The sequence below is a fragment of the Malurus melanocephalus genome, unplaced genomic scaffold (assembly GCF_030028575.1).
Source record: "Malurus melanocephalus ecotype Western Australia unplaced genomic scaffold, MMel_1.1 scaffold_7, whole genome shotgun sequence".
Taxonomy (NCBI): domain Eukaryota; kingdom Metazoa; phylum Chordata; class Aves; order Passeriformes; family Maluridae; genus Malurus; species Malurus melanocephalus.
The window spans coordinates 1,574,384-1,594,547 of record NW_026623239.1 but is presented as its reverse complement, the minus strand read 5'-3'; the positions used below and the strand labels follow the sequence as shown (position 1 = coordinate 1,594,547).

The 20,164-nt window shown below is 41.6% G+C and overlaps 1 protein-coding gene across 5 annotated transcripts in view; it reads right to left on the bottom strand.

The window, feature by feature from the left end:
- Positions 1-20,164, bottom strand: part of SEMA6A (semaphorin 6A) — a 119,689-nt gene that overhangs the window by 36,115 nt on the left and 63,410 nt on the right. For all 5 annotated transcript variants that reach the window (XM_057372243.1, XM_057372261.1, XM_057372268.1 and 2 more), the window contains exons 7-16: positions 18,628-18,718; positions 15,222-15,341; positions 14,087-14,175; positions 12,967-13,184; positions 9,642-9,773; positions 6,254-6,409; positions 4,681-4,857; positions 3,802-3,942; positions 3,629-3,709; positions 1,687-1,745 (exon numbers count right to left, since the gene is read on the bottom strand). In XM_057372243.1, the coding sequence (XP_057228226.1) occupies positions 1,687-1,745; positions 3,629-3,709; positions 3,802-3,942; positions 4,681-4,857; positions 6,254-6,409; positions 9,642-9,773; positions 12,967-13,184; positions 14,087-14,175; positions 15,222-15,341; positions 18,628-18,718 (1,264 nt within the window). The remainder of the gene's footprint in view (positions 1-1,686; positions 1,746-3,628; positions 3,710-3,801; positions 3,943-4,680; positions 4,858-6,253; positions 6,410-9,641; positions 9,774-12,966; positions 13,185-14,086; positions 14,176-15,221; positions 15,342-18,627; positions 18,719-20,164) is intronic.

Here is a 20,164-nt window from a genome sequence, read left to right as displayed (position 1 = left end):
CTAGTCACTATGTTTCAGCTGCTATTTACCACTATGTGATTTTTAGTACACAATGGAGTCAGGCACAACCAATATTTAACATACCCAAAACCAACGTCTGCCTTTGAAAGTGTTCTTGACCAGCTCTGCACAGGAGGTACCAAAGTGGAAGGGCCATTGGCCTCCCTGCTTTCTTTGCAAGCCCCACTCTAAGGCAAGGCATTGCAAGGGCTGCAGCCAGCAATGTGAGTCAACGAAGACAAAACTCAGATGACCCCAGACCACATGAAGTAATAAGATCAGCTGGGTTAGCAGGGAATGAAACCTACCCCTGTGCAGTGTCAAGGTTCAATGCATCATTCAGGGCTAAAGAGGGATTTAAGCAGGGTGTGGGCTTTGTTGCTCTCTGAACAGAAGCAGATCTCTCTCCATGAGCACAATGTGCTGTTCCTGAATAATTTCCTACCCTTCTTTTTATATGTAACTGATATCAGGTACACTCTACTCCTGCCTAACCTATTTGCCCAAGAAGAGCAGAACTGGCTGAAAAGGGCAAAGATACACCAGCTGGGAACTGGCCTGATTTTGGTGCTAACCCATTTTACAGGGTAACAGAGGGAAGGCCTATGTGTATATCTCCTTCAAAAATCCGTGAGACACTCTATATTACCCTATCTTATGACAAGAGGCTGAAATCCTTGTACCCCTTCAAGCACAGTGATCACAGTAATTAATGGCTCTTGAATAAGGATGCCCAGGGCATGAGAAGGCTCTGGCTATCTCCAGAGCAGCTGGCCCACGCCGTCCCATGGCACAGTCTAGCCCTCTGTTATTTTGCTCTGTACTGCAGAAGAAATGACTCTCTCACTGTACATTGATTCCTCAGCTTCATCAGTTTTATGGCATCAGTGTGAGTTACACCGAAAAGAACGTGGGTCTTGATTTCATGAGGTTTATAAATAATATTTGGAGCTTAGAATKAAACCAGCCTCGGTGAGAACATTTGGAACAAGAGCTGTCCTGAACACAGATGTTGGTATTCCTGAAGGCTCAGAAATCAGCATGCAGGGTTTCTTTGCATGCAGTGCAAGCTATGCGTTTTCAAGCATTTCAGTACAAAACTGTAAATGTTTAAAGGCTGTGCTTAAGCTTCCAGCTCACGCTGTCAGTACATAAGGTTTTCTATTAAAATTTCTTAGGCACCTGACCCTTAATACCACGAAGTTGTCCGGACTGCATGTAAAATTCCCTAAGATTCACAAACTAAGCAGCTGTCATTGCTTGATCCGGATCCAAAACTGAAGACATATATCACTGTCCCACTGTGCTGCATGGGAATGTAGTCCAAGTCACAGACTACACCAAGAAACCGAGCCACTTCTGTACATCTACTTAAACAAACCAACCACCATGGTTAATAAAGACAATGACCCCTATTCATTATGCCATTGCTGTAATCAATATCCTCCAGAGCTCAGCTTTTCTCATTATGCAACCACTTTGAAGTCCGTTGTTTGTATAAATCACATGAACTAGGCAATTTTCCTCAAACACATTTAAACAACAGTTCTTCTTCTGAACCTGCATCATTGCTGTCCCTGTCGTGGCTTGCGTTGCAACAAAAAAATGCCTGACAGGTAATGGTGATTTGAGGCAYTCAGAAGGATACTGTGACACATGGTWAATAGAGGTAAAAGCTTTGCTTACTTTGGCAGTCACCCAGGCCATCTGTATTGCCACGTTCTATGTCCTGTTCAAATGCCAGTCTAAATAATAGAAAGAAACAAAACAGTATGAATAACAACAGTCACAAGCATAACCAGAAAGAAATTATCACAYGTTAAATTGAAATAAATCCCTGCTGTGAAACTGGCTATTTCTTTGGAAATTCCACATAAAGGCTGAAAAACTGCAACATACACATTTGAGTTATTCATCATTGCTTTATGATTACTTGTCTTATGATGATACTTTGTCTTTATATCATTACTTCTAGAAAATCCACTGCATGGCTCATTAACAAGGGAAGAAAATAGACCTGCATTTTTTAACCTGTTAAATATCTGATATTATTGGGAACCCCTATAACCCTGTCCTAACCTGCGCACACTGGCGTGAGAAGGAAGCCATCGCACTGCACAGGTACCGTGCTGAGGGAAGACAACCTGCACTTCAGCAATCACTTAGGAACAACACTGGATGAGGCTGCAAGGCATAAGGTCCATCCCACAAAAAGTATTCCCTTTAACTCAGGGGATGCTACTGAAAAACACTCACAGGCTTTTCTAGCCAACGTGCTCAGCTTACGCTCCTAACCTCTGTCTGCAATTCCGGAGGACTACTGAAGCTGCTCTTCCAACTTCCKGTGTGGTCAGAGGTGAATGACAAGAACCTTGGAAAACTTCCAAATACAAGCCCTTGTCTACATTGGGATCCTGCCCTTGAAGGCATAGTTACCCTTGCAGACAACTCATTCTAATTCTGTGTTCTTAAAACACCTGCTCAACTGTAACCTACTCCAGGAGGGCACCCAACATCTCTGCCTCCTGCTGGCTAAATTAGAAGGTCACCAGATATCTCCACAGCTGATCTGGACCCTCTTCCTAAACACTGGACAGAACACGAGCAGCCTTGCTCACTTTTGCACTGCCTCTGTCTTGATGATCTACTGATTAAAGTGGAAGCTGCTTTTAAAAGTGAGTTATGGAAGTCCCCTACAACTTGCCATGGAAGTTGAAGAAGTCTCAAACACTTTGTGAGTGCTGAAAAACCTGATATAGACACACGTGCATTTTAACATTATTCTGCCAAATGTCCAGTCAGGCACAGCTCACATTTTTCTAGTAAAGCATATACACTCACAGTCATAGAATCCCCAGTGGACAAAATAACTTAAATGGAAATAGCAAATTAAGCAAAAGCAGAGGCACAGGGATTGTAACTTGTCCATTGCATATTGATGACCTGTACAGAAGCAATGTTAAGTGGGGTCAGATGTGGGGGTGTCAAGGCTCTGTGATGTCTGGGCTACACTGCCACTACTACCTTGAGGGAATATAGCTCTATACCTCACAGTAGGCAATCATGAGGTGTGTTGGAAGAGGCCAAGAAATGTGAGCTCTGAAGTGGGTCTGCTCCCTCTAACCTCCACAGACTTTCATTATCATAAAATAATTAAATTCTACTGTTAAGCAAGGGGAGATCCAGCACTTCTCTAAATCTGCTTTAAGACCTTACTGTGCTCTGTGATTCCTCTTAGTAATGCACAGTAAATTAGAAGGACTGGTTTTGTTTTCAGTGGACAAATTACTTCAGTAATTTAATTTGGATTCTATTGCCTCTTTAATCAGCTGTGATGGCTCCAGTGTAGGCTGGTCCAGACATATCCATCCAATTAGCTCCTTTCAATAATACGTGGACCTTAATACAGCTCTTTCATTTTCTTCTTCCTCCTCTTTCAGCAGTTACCAATCAGCTGACAGCTCACATCAAAAAAATTTGTGAGACATTTCAGAGGCGAATGCAAATAAGGTGGAAACAAACACTTCCCACATTTTTCCCCTCTCTGAAAGCCCCGTGTTTCAAACAGCTCTGCCCAAGACTGGCTGGCACCACTGCCAGAGCCCGTCCAGCCGGAGCCCGCACTCACTTGGAGCCAAGGAGCAGCTGCGTGCACACCCCGCTGTCCTTCACCCATCCGCAGTACGGGTCTCTGGAYGCTATGCAGGCCCTGGGGAAACAAGAGCACAAGGTGGCATTTGTGAGTGCCCCAGCCTCCCCAGGCACGGGTCTCCAAGGGGCACAGCACTACCAAACACGTACTTTTTGCATTTGCTGTGGCGCTCGCAGCGTCCCAGGGGAACCTTGATGACACAGGTGGAGAAGGCGACGTACAGCGCGCTGCTGGGCTTGTCAAGCTGCATGCCCATGATCCGCTTGTCCTCCATGCCATCGTAGCTGCACCTGGTTTGGACACAAGAGAGATAAAATGGGCTCTGCTGGGAAACCGGGGAACCTTAACAATCCCTCAGGCTGAAAAGAAAAATCACAAAACACTTCCACCAAAAAATCACCARGAAAGTCGAATTGAACAAGTCAAGGAAGAAAAACATGCAATAGCCACTAAAAACACTGACAGACAGTGTTTTTAAAGCAAAAGATAAAAAAGCAAATGATAAAAGCAAATGATAAAAAAGCATGGGATAGCCAAGAATTGGGAGAGAGACAGCCCACAGACAAGCTTCTGATGGCCCTTCATTTTTGTATTTATTCYTCCTCAGCATTCATAGTAGCTGAAATTTCTGCATGATTATGGCTCACTTCAAAGCCCCCTTAGGCATATTTRAGGAAGACGGAAATGTGGAAAATTTCCCTTGGAGAGCAGCTTGCTGCTTGTTGAGTTTTTTGGAGAGGAATCAGGTTTTTTTTATAGGATTAGAATATTAATTTTTCTTTYCAGAACTTCACTTTTAATTATCCATCAACTGCTGCATAGGATGGGCTATTTTCTACACATACTGAATAAAAAAATCTTATTGCAACGTAGAGACTGATAAGCAGACATCCCCTCCCTAAACAATTTAAAATTACTCAAAAAACTTGGCTTCCCTAACCACTTCCCTTTCCGTGAGACAAGTTATTCTCTGGGAAATCAGAAGTTCAAAGTCACCCATACATGAGCAGAAAGAATCAGATACACACTTTTCAGGATTGTAAACATTGATCTCCTCCAGGAAAAGGCTGTCATTTAGGAAACCAGTGTTTCCTGTCCGTGCCAAGAACTTCAGGATGATTCCCTTCTCTGACCCCAAGAAAACCACGGTGTAGTTCTGATACGGACCAGCAGCAGAGTCAACGGCAATTTTGGTCAGGCGATATCTAAATAATAATAGAGCATTTTCACAGATAAATCACAAAGATAAACACAGAACTGTCATTCATTTAATCACTTTCTTCACTTTAGATAAGTGCATAACAGACTTCTAGCAACCATAAACTTTTTTTTATTTTAAAACACCTTTTCTATTTGACTTTAAAATCAACACAGACTGTACCAGTTTGGCTCTCTGGATGTTGGGGAATTTTCATGTGTTTGCATRTCCATATGCCCAATAGCTAGCAGAAGTGTCTCCAAGCTCAGAAAGATAAAGGCGGGGCTAAGAGTCTGAGGGCATATAGGAATTATCCTTCCAAAAGCCTGGTGATCAGACAGGGATAGAGAATCAGCACAGTGAACTGTTCTAAAAATTTTCAAGCTCTGTCACATTAAAAGCAGCTGAACTAGATTCAACTCATTTTTTTCAGGCAAAGCTTTGCCAATGCAATAGTAAGATGTTAAACACCACTTTACTCGCTAAAAATAACCACACAACTGCCACCAAACAAGTTCAGTGCTGAGGTGATATCAAACCCTGGGATGACACAATTTATTGAACACAAGTATACTGGTGATTTGGTACCAGGCAGCTTTACTGCCTATCAAAGGAAAGAACTGTGCAAAGCTTGCAGCTCTCAACTTTAGCTGGAGATACAGAGCCTGACATGAAAGCCTGACAGAAGATACATTACTAAAACTAAGTCAGACCCTTGCAGAGTGAACTGCCTAAAACAATACTCTACCCTTGTTTAGAGGAAGAGAGGAAAATACGGCAAAAGTTAGTCACATTATTCTGTTCACGGCTGGAGGCTAGATAAGTAGTGACCACAGCAGAGAGTGGGAATGTATTTTGATAGGAAGGGGCTGGTGCATTTAACACTTGCTGACTTATGAGTCTTTGTTCAAATCTATTATTGTTTTCTTGTTGCCATAGAAAGGATTCAGATTATGTGATTATTTTTGCCTACACACTTCTGCAAACATTAAAGCTTGCCAGTACAAAACCTGACAGACATCCACATATCCTGTGAACATATCCTGGCAGACATGTTTGTATCCTGTGTACATATTCCTGAGCTGTCTGCCGATCCTTGCCCAAAGTTTTTACAGAGCCGTCTCAAGCACTGCCCCACAAGCCAACAGGCRGGTCAACCTTCCCGGCACAGCCTTTCCTCCAATGCCTGCTTTCAGCACAGCACGGCTGGAAATGACTGAGGGCTTTCCTATCTTGAAAGCTGCTCAGGGAGTTCCGCAGCATCTGCTCAGCTCTGCCGCCATTCCTAGCTGGACTCATGCCCAGGACACCAAGGACATTTACAGAGTTGGACAGTGTTGGAAGCAAGGCTATTAGCACAACTTGACTGCTACAATGAGCGCAGTTCATTTGGTGGTACATACCTGACCATTGTTCTCAGGAACCAGGGTCGATTGACAATGGAAGGCACAGCCTCGTCCATCAGCGGATGTGTTTTGATGAAGTTCAGAGTATCATCTGGGAACTCGTTAGATGTTACGTATTTTTCTAACGATGTAGAGCCAGCACAGCAACCAGGCCTATATAAAACAAGAGAGTAAAGCCAAAAAACTTATTTGACATTGAGGGCAAGCTTCTTTCTGTGATGAAGCTCTCACTGACATCTGACGTGCTTTATAGGAATTTAATGTGGAGGAGGATTGAGAAGTATGGTAGACTTGCTGAGCCCCTCAAGGGAAGCCTAAAATCCCACTCTGTCCTCCATTCAAAAGGGCTTCACGTGTCACTTAAAAGCAACAAAATCATTTCCTCATCAGGAGTGTCGTATACAGAGTTTGTAATTTATCCACTCTTATGAAATGTAATTCACTGCATGCGTGCATTTGTCCTGATGCTTCCCACTGATACAGGTGTTTTCTGATCCGTAACTTGCCTAGTTGGCTGCTCTTTCCTGGAATAAAAGCAGTCCCTATAATACAGAAGGAAGTTAATTTTTTTAACAGGTGTGAAAGAATGGCACTTTTAGTCACGTGTGTTAGGAAACAGACCACTGGAGAAGACAAACCTGACAGCATCCATGTAAACATTGGTTTTACCCTTTTGTTCAGTTTGGATGAGATGATGTAAGAATGGTAGCACACTGAGGACTTTATTCACTGAAATGTTATCTATCATTCTTTGGCAAGGTAAATGCAAATTTGCTCACATTATTTCAAAAATCTACCCTGATCCTAAGAGGTAATGTCATCTTCTTGCCTGCACAGGACATCTCTAAAGAGAAGCAGCAAAATGTTTTGCTTGTTGGTATTGTGTAGGTAATTTTCTCCAATTAAAGGTCCATTTGATCCCATTTTCTACAGCACTATGATTCTTCAAACCTTTGAGCCTGTGTGAGATGGGAAGATGAAAGGTGGACCATTCATTCAAACACAGTGCAGCATCCAATTTTCATCTATTCTGATGTGGGTGAAATCACTGGCATCAAGAATAATGTCAGCCTGAACAAAGTACAGGATTGGTCCTGTCATCTGTGTTGCTCAGATGTAGATAAATATTCAAACATTAGGTAAATAAATATTGTGTGAGAAGGTAGAATAAGACTTGAAGGAATTAGCTGTGTCAACAAGGCTGGTCCCACAAGAGCTGAGGGAGGAATACCACATGCAGACTCYGTGTGCTCTTGCCTCTTCATATCCAAAATATTTTGGTTATCTTGTAATTGCATGCAGAACTAGCAATGGACAGAAGGAGAAACCAAGGGCATCACTGGTTCCTTGCAAGGGCATTGACCTGTGAGGCAATGTTGCCAGARCCTTGAGGGAGCAGCCTGCACCTTCTGGCACCGTGGTGTCTACGGTTTCTGTATATCTAATCCGGAGGCCTATTTACTCCTAAATCCTAATAGCATGATTGGATTAATCCTGTTTTAATCTCAAAACTGGTTTAGTCGAGTTAACACAAATCCAAGTAAACCCTGCTGTCTGGCCAAACAGGGAAGTGATTCCCCTGAAAGTGTCTGGTAGGTTTCTGAGAAATGTTAGGATCAATACAGGCAGGAATGCATCTGGCACCATACTGAGAAACCCACATAAAATGACCTTATTTCAAAGGTGCCTGTCATGTCCTTCAACATGAGCTGACAGTAATGATTATTTCGATTAAACATATTGATGGCCAAATGTTACGTGAAACATTGTTCGCAATTCACATTATCACCTGCAGGCTTAGAAAGAGCAAYATTATGCCATCTTCATCGTAATTGCTAGCCTGCTATTGGCTCATCCCAAACTCAATGAAACTTTCTCTTCTTCTTTTCCACTGGAAGTGATTTCTCCTCCTTTTCCCTTCCCTGCCAACATATCTCAGTAAGATCTGAAAATTAACCTTGGAGGCTTTGTGCAGCCTTGCACTCCCAAGCAAACTTGCTTGAAACACTGCAAAATGGAGAAGAAAATCCTGCAACACTGCTAGAACCCGCAATACTAAGGCTCAGACTGAAAACAGACACAGAATTTACTAGATTTTCCAGGCTCTTCTCTTGAGCAACAACTTCAGAATAAAAAAACAGCATATGAATACTACTCTTGGCAAATCCAAAACATGATGGGCCAGATTTGGATTAGGCAGAAACTCAGTTGCCACAATGGAGCTTCACAGAATCATGGWACATCCTGAGCTGGAACTGACCCACAAGGACCACTGAAGTCCAGCTCCTGGCCCTGCACAGGACACCCAAAGAATCACACYATGTCCCATGACAGTGATGTCCAAACACTTCTTGAGCTTGTCAGGCTGTTCCAGTGTCCAAACACCCTCTGGGGGTGAAGAACCTTTTTCTAATATCCAACCTAAAACTCCCCCGACACAAATTCAGCCCACTCCCTTGTGCCCTGCCATGGGACACCACCCAGAAGAGATCAGTGCCTGCCCCTCCTCTTCCCCTCACAAGCATGTGATGTGATGTGATGTGATGCGGTCTCCTCTGTTTCCTTCAGGCAGAATAAGTCAAGTGGCCTCAAACACTCCTCACATGGTTTTCCCTCCAAGCCTTTCACCATCTCCMCAGCCCTCCTTTGGACACTCCATAATCGCTTCTTATATTGTGTGCTCAAAACTGCAGAGTACTTCAGATGTTCTTTTCTTTTGAAGTTATTTAAGATATCACAAGCAATGTAAAACATGCATTAAAGTGGTAGAGCTTAACTGAGATAAACAAGTTTAGCTATACACATATCAGTATCTCAGAGCAAAATGCCATTGGTGTGAACAAGTTAACAAGTGTCTGTCAACAGCAACTTGTATGAAATGGTACTTATAAGAAATATGAAGAGTGTAGTAGAGAAGAAGAATGCATGAAGGACGTGAAAGCAGGAAAAACAACTCGTAGGAGGAATGAGGTAAACTGAATCTCCAGTTTGATAGAATGCTCTTTTTGTCTCTCCATAATGCATCTACTGTGGCACTTAAACTGCATGTTAATCATAGAACAGCAGAACTGCAGAACTGATGCAGGCTTTATAATGAGATATATCCATTACTGAACCAATTTCCAACAAGTGTATAACTCACACCACTCTTAAGTGATTATTCTGAYCAAGTAGATCTGATGCTGGTCTGATTTATGTAACACAAATTTCATTTAAGTGGAAAAAATCTCAATTGCATCATTTGGATCCAAATTCAACTCAACTTTTACTCTACYGTTGCAACATGTGTAATTGTATCTGCACCTTACAAGGCTGCTCAAATTATCAAAAAAGCTCTGTAGCCTGAATGAAGGAACAGAACAATATCACTATACATGAAACGTACCTGGGCTTGGGCACTCGTTCATCAGGAACTGGTGTCCATGTGGAGTCTGGAGACTTTTGTTCTTTGAATCTCCCAGTAAATACATTGGCAATGTCAAGCATGTCATAGGCACAGACTGCAGAGCCAGGGATGCTGCAAAGTGACATTTCCCAGAAATTGTTACTCATTCTGCAGTTATGTATAAAACYTTGAGTGAAAAATATGCTCTGCAGAAGTCTTCCTGTCACAGGTTACTCAATACTGAACTCTGAATCTGGTATTGAAAGGAAAAGCCAGCCACCTGGAAAAGCCTGAATACCAATCAGCAGGCAGCTCCTGCCAGCAGTACTTATTTCAAAATCTCTACAGAAAGAAGCAGTTCTAATCATCTTGAAGAAGGGAAAGAGTCTGTGAAACTCTGGCTATCACTGGTGATGCATGAGGGGTAATGGCCAGTCTTATTCAGAACCCATTATCTGAAAATTTAAGGTCTTCTAAGTCACAACATCTCTCAGTAACAACTCTTGTGATCCCTGTCATGTCTCAAAAAAACACTGCAGGCAGTTCAAAAGTTGGTTCTAATCAAACTGGAAGCTTGCTGCAATGTGCCATTGACTGGGCTTTTGCATGTAATTCATCCATGCTCCGGCAGCCTGATATCCACCAAGTGCTCCCCATGGAAAGAAGTTTACCATGYGCAGGAACTTGCTCTACTCAATGAAATGTAAGGAGGTTATATAAGCAAATTTGATGCTATTTTAAGATCATAGCATTGCAAATTTGAACTGTTTGAATACTTGCATTCAGCTGCATGACAGCATTATCCAAACATAATTGCATTCGTACCTTCATACTTTCTGAAAAGCTTACGGGTTTACCATGGTCAGTCACTCGGAAGCATAAAACACGCATTTCTTCCCCTTCCCTTTTTTTTTTTTTTTTTTTTTTTTTTTTTTTTTTTATGAACTACTGTATTCATGTCTGACTTCCACCACTTGATTTTATTGGGTAAATAGCATGAACCAGCTGGCTGAGGCTTTCAATCCTGCTCTTAGCTACCAGGTTATTATACATCAAAGAAAAAATGGAGCAACCATAAYGCTGATACAGAGGATAAAGCTCAACTCCTAAAGGTACATAAATTGATAGAAAAACAACTGTTTGCATAGTAAATTTCAAAATGCTTTTTACTGAAGAAAAACAAGTAGGGAGACAAGACTACTCTTGCTTTGATCTCCACAGATTTATCTTTTTATAAGGAAGGAAACTTCAAAGCTCTACATTAATGTGATACTACACAGCAGGAGTTTTAAGTGGAGGCAGGCATATATATGTTGATGGAAGAGATGGTCATGGGTACATTTGGCYACAAGGAGGACATCACTGGCTTCTAACCTCAGGGACCTGATCTGATTGAGGAATCTCTTCCAGTTAACTCTAGAAAAGAAACAGCTCCAGAGACCAAAGGTATTTGCTGCAACCTTTCCTTAGTGGAGGAGAGATGASAGAGATGCGTCCGTGTCAGAACTAAGTTCCACAGAACTACAGAACCTCCTGAATTGGAAGTGACTYACCAGGATCAYTGAAGTCCGACTCCTGGCCCTGTACAGGGTACATGAAGWGTCACACCATGTGCCTGAGAGCATGGTCCAAATGCTCCTTGATCTCTGTCAGGCTTGGTCCTATGACTACTTCCTTGGAGAGCCTGTTCCAGTGCCTGACCACCCTCTGGGTGAAGAACTTTTTCTAATATATAGAAAAATCACCATGACTCAACTTCCTCAAGTCCTCTTACAAGGTCACCAGAGAGCAGAGATTGGGACTTGCCCCTCCTCTTTACCTCATGAGGAAGCTCTGTACTTTTCTGAGGTCTTCCCTCAGTGTCCTCCAGGCTGAACAAGCCAAGTGACCTCATTCACTCCTCATATGACTTCCCCTCAAGCCCTTCACTATCTTTGTAGCTCTCYTTTGGATGCTCTCCAAYACCTTTAGATCCTTCTAATACACCCAATTTTGCCACCCAAAGCTGCCCCCAGCACTGGAGCTGAGGCTGCCCCAGGTCAGAGCAGAGCGGGACAATCCCCTCCCTTGCCAGGCTGGCGATGCTGGCCCCAGATGGCCCTCCTGGCTGCCAGGTCTGCTAATRAACTGTCTCCAAGACTATGCCTTCCTGTCATCTTCAATGTCTGGCAAAACTATCGCCTATAAAACAGCATTTTGCTTTTTACACCAAGTACTTAGATTTTACAATACAAGTTTTAAGGAAAAGAATTATTCATGACACACCACAGGAAATACTAGYGGAGTGGGAGGACGATCTCAATTTTGAGATAATTGCAAGATGCAATCTATTTTCTGATGCTGAATCTCTATTTGTTCACCTGCTTTTATTAAGCCAGATTGCATGAAAAGAGATCTTAATTTAAGGCTGTATTCCCTATTGGAAGCATAATTATTCCATTGCAGTTCCTATTGTTTTGATGTCAAAAGCAGTGATTATACATTACAGGCCCAGGCTTACTCTCATTTGAAGTCAGTTCTGTGAATGACCTCACTGAGGTCAGGCTTTGACAAGAAGTGGCAAGGGTACAGCAAAACTAAATGAAATTCATCAATAAAATTCCTCTTTCCGCTCAAACAGTTACTCCGTGAAACTGCGATATATTTTTTAATTAGAATGCTACCAATTTTTTAACTTCTCTGGGAGTTCTCAATAATGAGATACAGTTAYTTTCCTGATAACTTCCAGAGAAGCATGCTATAATGTGTGAGAATAATAAAATCTCTGCAGATAAACTGATGCTTTTGGATAATCACGCAAACCATGAAATAAATAAGTGTTCGGGGGACCCTCCTTCCCAGCCAGCAAGACCTTGGCTCTCCCAGGAGAGTCAGGGGGCAGCAGGGTCAATGCAGAGTCAGGGGTCAATGCAAGAGTCATCAGGGATGCATGAAACAAAGAGAAGGAGATAACATGGTTCTTGGAGGTTTAGAAATAAACAGGACACCCACAGTCCTTTCTTTGTGAGGAAAAAACCACYGTATTTTCTGCAAAGTACACGCTGCAACACTTCTTGGTGACGGGTGTGAATTATTCCCATGTAAAGAAAAATTTATCTGAGGAACATGTCCAGATAGTAAATGGCTGAGAGCTGCTCTAAGACATCAGGTATGAAAGGCAGTAAGCAATACCAGAGTACCTTAAAATTAAACACAAATTATTGGTAAGYGCAAGGTACATAATAATTATGTTGTATGAACTTGTGCTTTCCTAAAGTAAAAAGGAACTGCAGGGAAATGCAAAACGGAAAGGAAATAGAAGGTRGATGGTTATTGTGACTATTACCTATTATAGGGAGTGGAGAATGTTGCTAAAACAACATCCCGGCCATTGAAATGGATAACATCTGTGACTGACTGCAGTATGTTAAAGTAGAAGTGTGAGTCGCCAGGAACTGAGCAGTTCAACCGAGCCTTGAGAAAGGAAGTCCACTGTTTTTCCAGCACTCTCTGAGATCCTCCCATGTCATTTTTGCAGACCTGGGCCACCCTCGGGAATACTACCTGGAAGGAATAGAGCAAAAATAATGGGGAAAATTTATATGTTTGCTTGAACTAAAAAATACGGAATACTGCTTTTAAAACATTTGGAATAACACAGCAAGGTGCTTAATTTAATACTACATTTCTATAATCTGTGACAAATAAGAAACAGAGAAAAATTAAGCTTTGGAACAGTGTGCTATGAAAGATAAGACTGTGGCATTTACTATACAGCCATAAATCCTTCAGGAGATCTGTTCCCAACCCATGTAAAACTCATTTCCATGCAGACTGCTTAGCTTTCTATTTCCCCAAACAAAAGCACATTTCATATTCACAATCCCTGCAACCCACACTGCTGCTCTGATTCTTGTGTTTTCAGCACTTAAAAACTATGCAAATCTTGCTGGGCTTTTATTCCTGCTCTCCACCTTTGTGACCTTGGTCAGCTTTTCTGACTGCTTAGTCAGAAAGCTATTGTAAAATTAGCAAAAATGCAGCAAGTGTTTAAYTATTCTTTGCAGAATGGCAGAGCACAAAATTCCTACCCCTGTTTACTCAGCACTCCAATTCATATTTCTTACAGAAAAATTTCACCCTGCTTTGGATTTCATTTTTAACAATTATCAACTATGCTGAACTTACTAGATTAGCCTTGTGCCTTTTATAATTTCAGAAAAGACAYGCCTGCACACACCATCACTGTAAGAAACAGCACAGTTTCCTTTCAAGACAGTGCAATGTTTCACTCCAGCCAACCTTTTGGCTTGAGCAATAGGAATCCTCTCAAAATGATGACCTTGTCATAATGATTTATGGTTCTCATTTCAAGGTCACTTGTAACAGCATTGGTCCAAGAATAGCATAAGTTTTTCTCCTCCTCAATCTGACAAAGTCATTCAAGGCAATGTTTTTGCCCTTACCTTTCCCATGCTGTTGTACTCCACTGCTATTTCCCGGAAGAAGAAGTATATGTAATTGCCATAGTCAACGGCCTGAACAAAGTATGGTTCTAGAGAAAAACAACAACCCAAGACATTTGATTTAGGCACCATGTGCAGGGTACAACATGCAAAGAGAAGCCAAACACATTCACACTTAACATCCAGGGGTGAAATGTCTGCATTTGGCAAACTTGATCAGTTTTCAGAACGAACAAATCACTGCCACAGAAGAATCACTGTCTGGGGACAGCGAGTCTGTGCAACATCACTGCAGGGTAGTTAAGCCTCTGCCACTAACACGTCTGCCCTGCGTGGAGTAAGAGGAAAGGTAAACAGGCATTTATAACTGTATGCCTGAGGGGTCCAAGCAGTGCTCTTTATGGCGTGCAGGCTGTGAGCTGAGGGAATAACAAACCACGTAACTGTTTCTGCCCACACGTGTCTGTAGCAGCAAGCAAAGTGGGACAGCTAAAGTTGACACCTGGCAAAACATTTCTGCATGCAGAAAAAGACTTGAAACTATGGCTTTGCTCTCTGTTAAAATCACTCCAAATGCTAACAATTCTTAACACCTACATGAAGCTAAACAGCACCGTCCTTAACAATGAGGGCATTCAGAGCACAGAAATTGCCTAATTCAATGGCAGCAGTACAATCCTTAAGAACTGTAACAGAAAGGCTTTGTGCAATATTCCCATAATTTTACTTCCATTAATGAATCTTAACATCACAGGATAAACCTGCTACACTTCATAAAGCCTTGACTGTTACTTAACAGTGCTGTGGCAGGATTATTTTCAAACACAGCCCAAGCACACAGAGCCCTGTGAGTTCCAACCTTTACATCCAACAGATGTAAACTGGTGGATTTCAGCTTGGAAAGCTCACTGGAATACATATTCTGCTCTACCGAGCTCACAGCTTCTGTCAGGTCCAGTAACTCAGGGTCAGGAGAATAGAGAAAGAGATAAACAGACCARTGTAAGCAAGAGATGTAATCTACTTCCTTCTTCCTGCCAAAAAGCATCCGTGAAATGAAATGACAAAGAGGTCTGTCAGAAATCCAAGACTCTCATCAGAGATGCTGCTTTTTTCGCCTTGTTTGTTTATCTACCTTTCAACCACTTGGAGTCATGTTTAACTGTCCGCAGAGTTGGGCTGTCTCCAAGGCTCCGGTATATGACTGCATCTATTGCAAGGAAGTCGGTCACTGTGGCAGAATACAGCTTTCCCTCTGGGGAGGAAGGGAAGAAGAAACAAGGCGGGAGGAGCATTAGAAATACCGCAATTGCCTTCTCTCAACAGTCAGATGAGAAGGGGGAAAGAAAACCATCACAATCTCCTTAGGAACACTGAAGGAAAGAAAAAATCCAGCTAGGTAAATGGAAATGAGTACAGAACAAGCAAGCCACCACTTTGCAAAATGATAATTTCAGAGGGATGCTGTGTCAGAAAATAGTCTTATGGAATAATTCTTCTTAGGTTTAAGTATGTTATACCRAACTACTCTATCCAGTCACATGTCGCTAGTTCAATGCTCAGAAATTCTGCCTATGCATGCCACCAAAACAAATATGCCAGAACTGTTAGTTTTAACTGGAAGTGCAATCCAGATGGGACTTGACGACTGTCAGCTAATTGACACTTACAGAAATTTCTCCCCTTGAGAGCAGTTCTGCTCTGCCAAAGATCACTAACAAAAAATTAAATAGCATGCTAGGAGGTCTGCTGAAACAGGAATGAAAAGAGATGGGAGGAGGATTGYCCATCAATGTTTCTTTTCTAGCATGCATTTTAGGCATTTCCAGCATGAATTATGCATTCCTCTCTCTTAAAGAATGGAGGACAAGTGATAAGAAAAGGCCTACAACTGGCATCCCAAGGACAACCAAAACATACTATACAGCTGAAAGGACATAAAAACGTAAGCTTCAGCAAAATTTTTTAATTTTATTTGTTGTTTAATCTGTTTGCAGGTCATGGTAACTGCACAGGACTGTTTTCATGTGTAAGATAGGTCTTGGAACATGATGTCTGGGAGAAGCACAAGCAGTGCAGCAYAAGCACAGCAACTTGTGCTTCTGTTGTGTCTGCATAAAAATCAGAACAGAAAATGTCTACATCTCCTTCCATAGAGATTATGTTGGTGCCTTGAAGGCACTAGCCCTGATGACATATCCAGTCAAAGTAGAGAGGCTTTGTCAAGCTATTGGCCTACTGGTCAAGCTCTCCTCATTAGACTTTCAGAGAACATTTAATTTAAGACTGAGAGGGAATCTCATTAATACATACAACTGTCTCAAAGGTGTGTGCCAAGAGGATGGCACCAGACTCTTTTCAGTGGTGCTCAGGGACAGGACAAGGAGCAATGGCCATAAACTAAACTCAAGAGGTTCCACCTCAGCATGAGAAAAGACTTTATTACACTGAGGGTGGCAGAGCACTGGAACAGGATTCTGGTGGAGGTCACAGTGTCTCCCTCTCTGGAGACATTCAAAACACCTGGACAAATTCCCATGTCACCTGCTCTAGGTGACCCTGCCTTGGCAAGGTGGGCTGGATGATTTCCAGAGCTCTGTTCAACCCAAAAAACTCTGAGTCTGTGAATTTCAGCTCCAGATTTMAAATTGACTGTTTTTTATTAGCAGGACTGTATGCTTTGTTCTGACTCATGCAATTCTTGTCCTTATTTGGCTACTTAAGAATGATCATTTTTTTCTTAACAAAACCGAAAAAATAATTACAACATGCTTCCCCCACGACCCAAATTTAAAATAGAATGAAAAGCTGAATTGTTTAGATATGGATGTCTGAACTCATGTTAATACAACCACACATTTATTTTCTTTCCTGCCAAGTTCCTGAAGACCGTGTGACCAACTACAATTCGCACATATGAGCTGCAATAGCTACAGGCTGCAAGAAGAGCCTGTAAGTGAATCCAACAAACTCAGATGACCTGGATTAGTGCCCTAAACTGTTCTGAAGCTGCATTTCATTGCATTCAGAAAAGTTAGCATGGGTATCAATATGTATGACATATAAAAGAGTGATTTTCTGACRCTAGAAGATTTACAGGGCATATTCTACAAGTATTTATTTGAACTGTATCAAATTTATTCTGAATCACCATGAAGCAGTATGACCACTTCTATAAATATTCTCTTTATTTTCAAATAATGCGAGGATTTTTTCAGTGACAAAGTGAGAGTCATCTTACTGAACTTCATCTGCATTCAAAGTGAATGTTTACAATAGGCTGGTCGCAAATGCTTTCTTGCCCAGTACACTGAGAAAGACCCTTCTGAAAGGCCATTCAGACTGCACTAAGGACAGGCAGTCTGAGTTACATGGGAAAAATATTTCTCTGAAGTTGTTTCTCTCTTTCCATGCTTTATGAATTACCTGCTACAACTAGAGAATTCCTACTGTATATTCTTGTGATYGTAATTAAGAAATCACATACTATCAGTATCATCATCACCATTATTCTTGAAACAAAAAGACCTATTTATTTACATAATAAAGAAAAAAAAATTGAAACATTATAAAATCTCTTCTTTGTGAGGCAGATGATGATACCTCAAACACAGTAGTGCTTCATATAGCCCTTTGGCTATAGACTCATTTGAGAGCAGCTGAAATACTTGCACATTCTTAAATCTTTAGAGGAATAGTTTAAGTATTTCTAGGCGAGCATCCAGGCTCTGCTTTCTAGCATCACACCTGCTSAAAAGGATTCACATTGTCATGGATGATTTCTTTGTTATCTTCACCACCTATCTTACAGCTAGATCTAAGAAAAGATCAGCAGGGTTCACACTGAGAGAAGCTCAATAAAGAAACAATTTAATCAGAAATTCATGAAGAGACATACAAAAATCAACAGCCAAAATTAACCTCATTTACAAGACCTCACTTTTTCTATTGTAATAGAAATCAGAGTTAACACTAYTCTGCTGCATGCAGCATAAATCACCACTAAGCAATAGACCTCTCTTTGGTCTACAGCAGCTGGCAAGACCACATTAAGATGTTTTCAGCTTTAAAAATAAAATCACCTTCCTTTTCCTTCTAGATCTAGAAAAGGGCATGCCACAGCATTTTCCCCAACTTCCTTTTATTATGAATGTTAACTCAGGCTGAGGGTTGTTAAAGAACATATTCTCCTCAATCTTCATTAAAGCTTACACAAGCCTTGACTTCCTCTGACGTTCACAGTAGATTGGATGCAGCCAGAAATGGTGCCTCACACTGGCCATGTTATCAAGAATACAGGAAATACTGAAGTATTGATCCAGGAAACTGAGGCTTCATGCAGTGTTGATGATAGAGAAGCTAAGTCCAGAAAAGGGAAGCCTTTTTTGCTAGGGATTTCCTTATGCCCCCTATTTTTAGTCATTGTTCACTCCCTTTGACACCTTTTAGATTTAGGCATTCTGGGTTTAAATGAGARGCACAGGGTTATCACAACCTGGTATGCAGGACAGAAAGTAAAAAGCTCATCTCAATTGTTTTACCTGCAAACAATGCAACGTTGGCATGCTTTGCATCGTAGGGGCACCTGGCCATACCACTGAATTCCTCTTCCAGGTACTCCAAGGTATCCATCTGAAAAATGAAAGGGAGCTCCTCAGAAAGWGAAACAAAACTCCTTACCTGGGATGAGGCTTATGACAGTGTTTCTTCTTTTCTGGGTAGAGGGGAAGACCCTTTCTCAACTCTACTTCTGACTATGAGGTAAAAACCTGACAGAAGTCATGTTATAAAATAAAATGGTMTGAAGAAAGGATATTCAGTGAGTCATGCATTCTTTTGGAGCTGATCACTCTTACCCTGACACATTTTACAGAAGTCTTCAGTCTATAGTTTATCTGTCCATAAGCTTGCTTTGGAACTGTAGCAGGCTATGTGGTCTGTGGTTTTGGCAAGGCTCCAAAATTTATCCTCAACAGTGACCCAAAAGAAAAACTCGTACACAGAAAAGGCTGCAAACTACAGCAGTCAGAAGAAACAACACTAGGACAACTATCTCTGTGTGCATTTTTCTACCTCAAGTTCAGAGATCCTTCTGCTCTAGTCTCAATAGTGGTGCTCATTTCCTTGATTTGCATATTCAGAAAGATGCTCTTCAAGTTTTGCTGTTTTACTGTATCAGTTGAGTCTGCGTCACAGAGAAATCCTCTTACCATCATGCGAGAATTAATCTGTGCAGGAATTGTAAATTCTGAGGCTTATATGCACCCCTGGGAAATAAATTCACCCTGAGCACTGATAATGACACAAATATACAGATTGACTTTACATGAAGTTCAAGAAGGTTTAGTGAGCTAAGGGAAAATTGTACACCTCTTACMTCTTTAAGATTCTTATACTACTGTATTTTGGGAATAAGAACCTTGGTAGCATATTCAGGTAAATTGTCCAACTCATAGTGTATAGATCACATACAGTGGAGATCCACAGAGCATGAAAAACAACCCACATGGCACCATCAACCACTTAAATCAACTTTTAATCTGTACGTTACAGCTTCCAAGTCCTTCAGTGGAGGATTTGTCATCATTTGTTTTCTGTCATGTACCCTTCCCGTCAAAATCCACTCTGAGGGAAGTTAGTTGTGTTTACTCAAAGGCTGAAAAGCATTTCACGTGACAGTGAGAGGAAATGAGTTACAGTCCTGAGTAACTTTTCCTGCACCAAGCTCCACACCCTGGGCTTATCCTCACCACCACTGCCATGCTTGAGGGACAGCCCTGTTTTCTGTTTGGCACATGCTTAGTTCTCTCTCTGTACAGTGAAGGAACACATGGTGGAAAAGCCGGGACAGGTGCTGCAGAAACTTTCTGCAGACTGCCAGAGAGATCACTAGCTCTGCATCACAGGGAATGAACATTCTGGAGTAAGAGTAAGGAGGCCATTTATATTCCTCACATCAGGAGGAAATCTGTAGTTGTATCTGAAAGATAACTTCCAGGCAAGGGGGCTGGTTGAGATTCATTAGCCTCATTAATGGCATTTACAAACAAAAAAAAATTACGAAGTGTAGAAGACTAA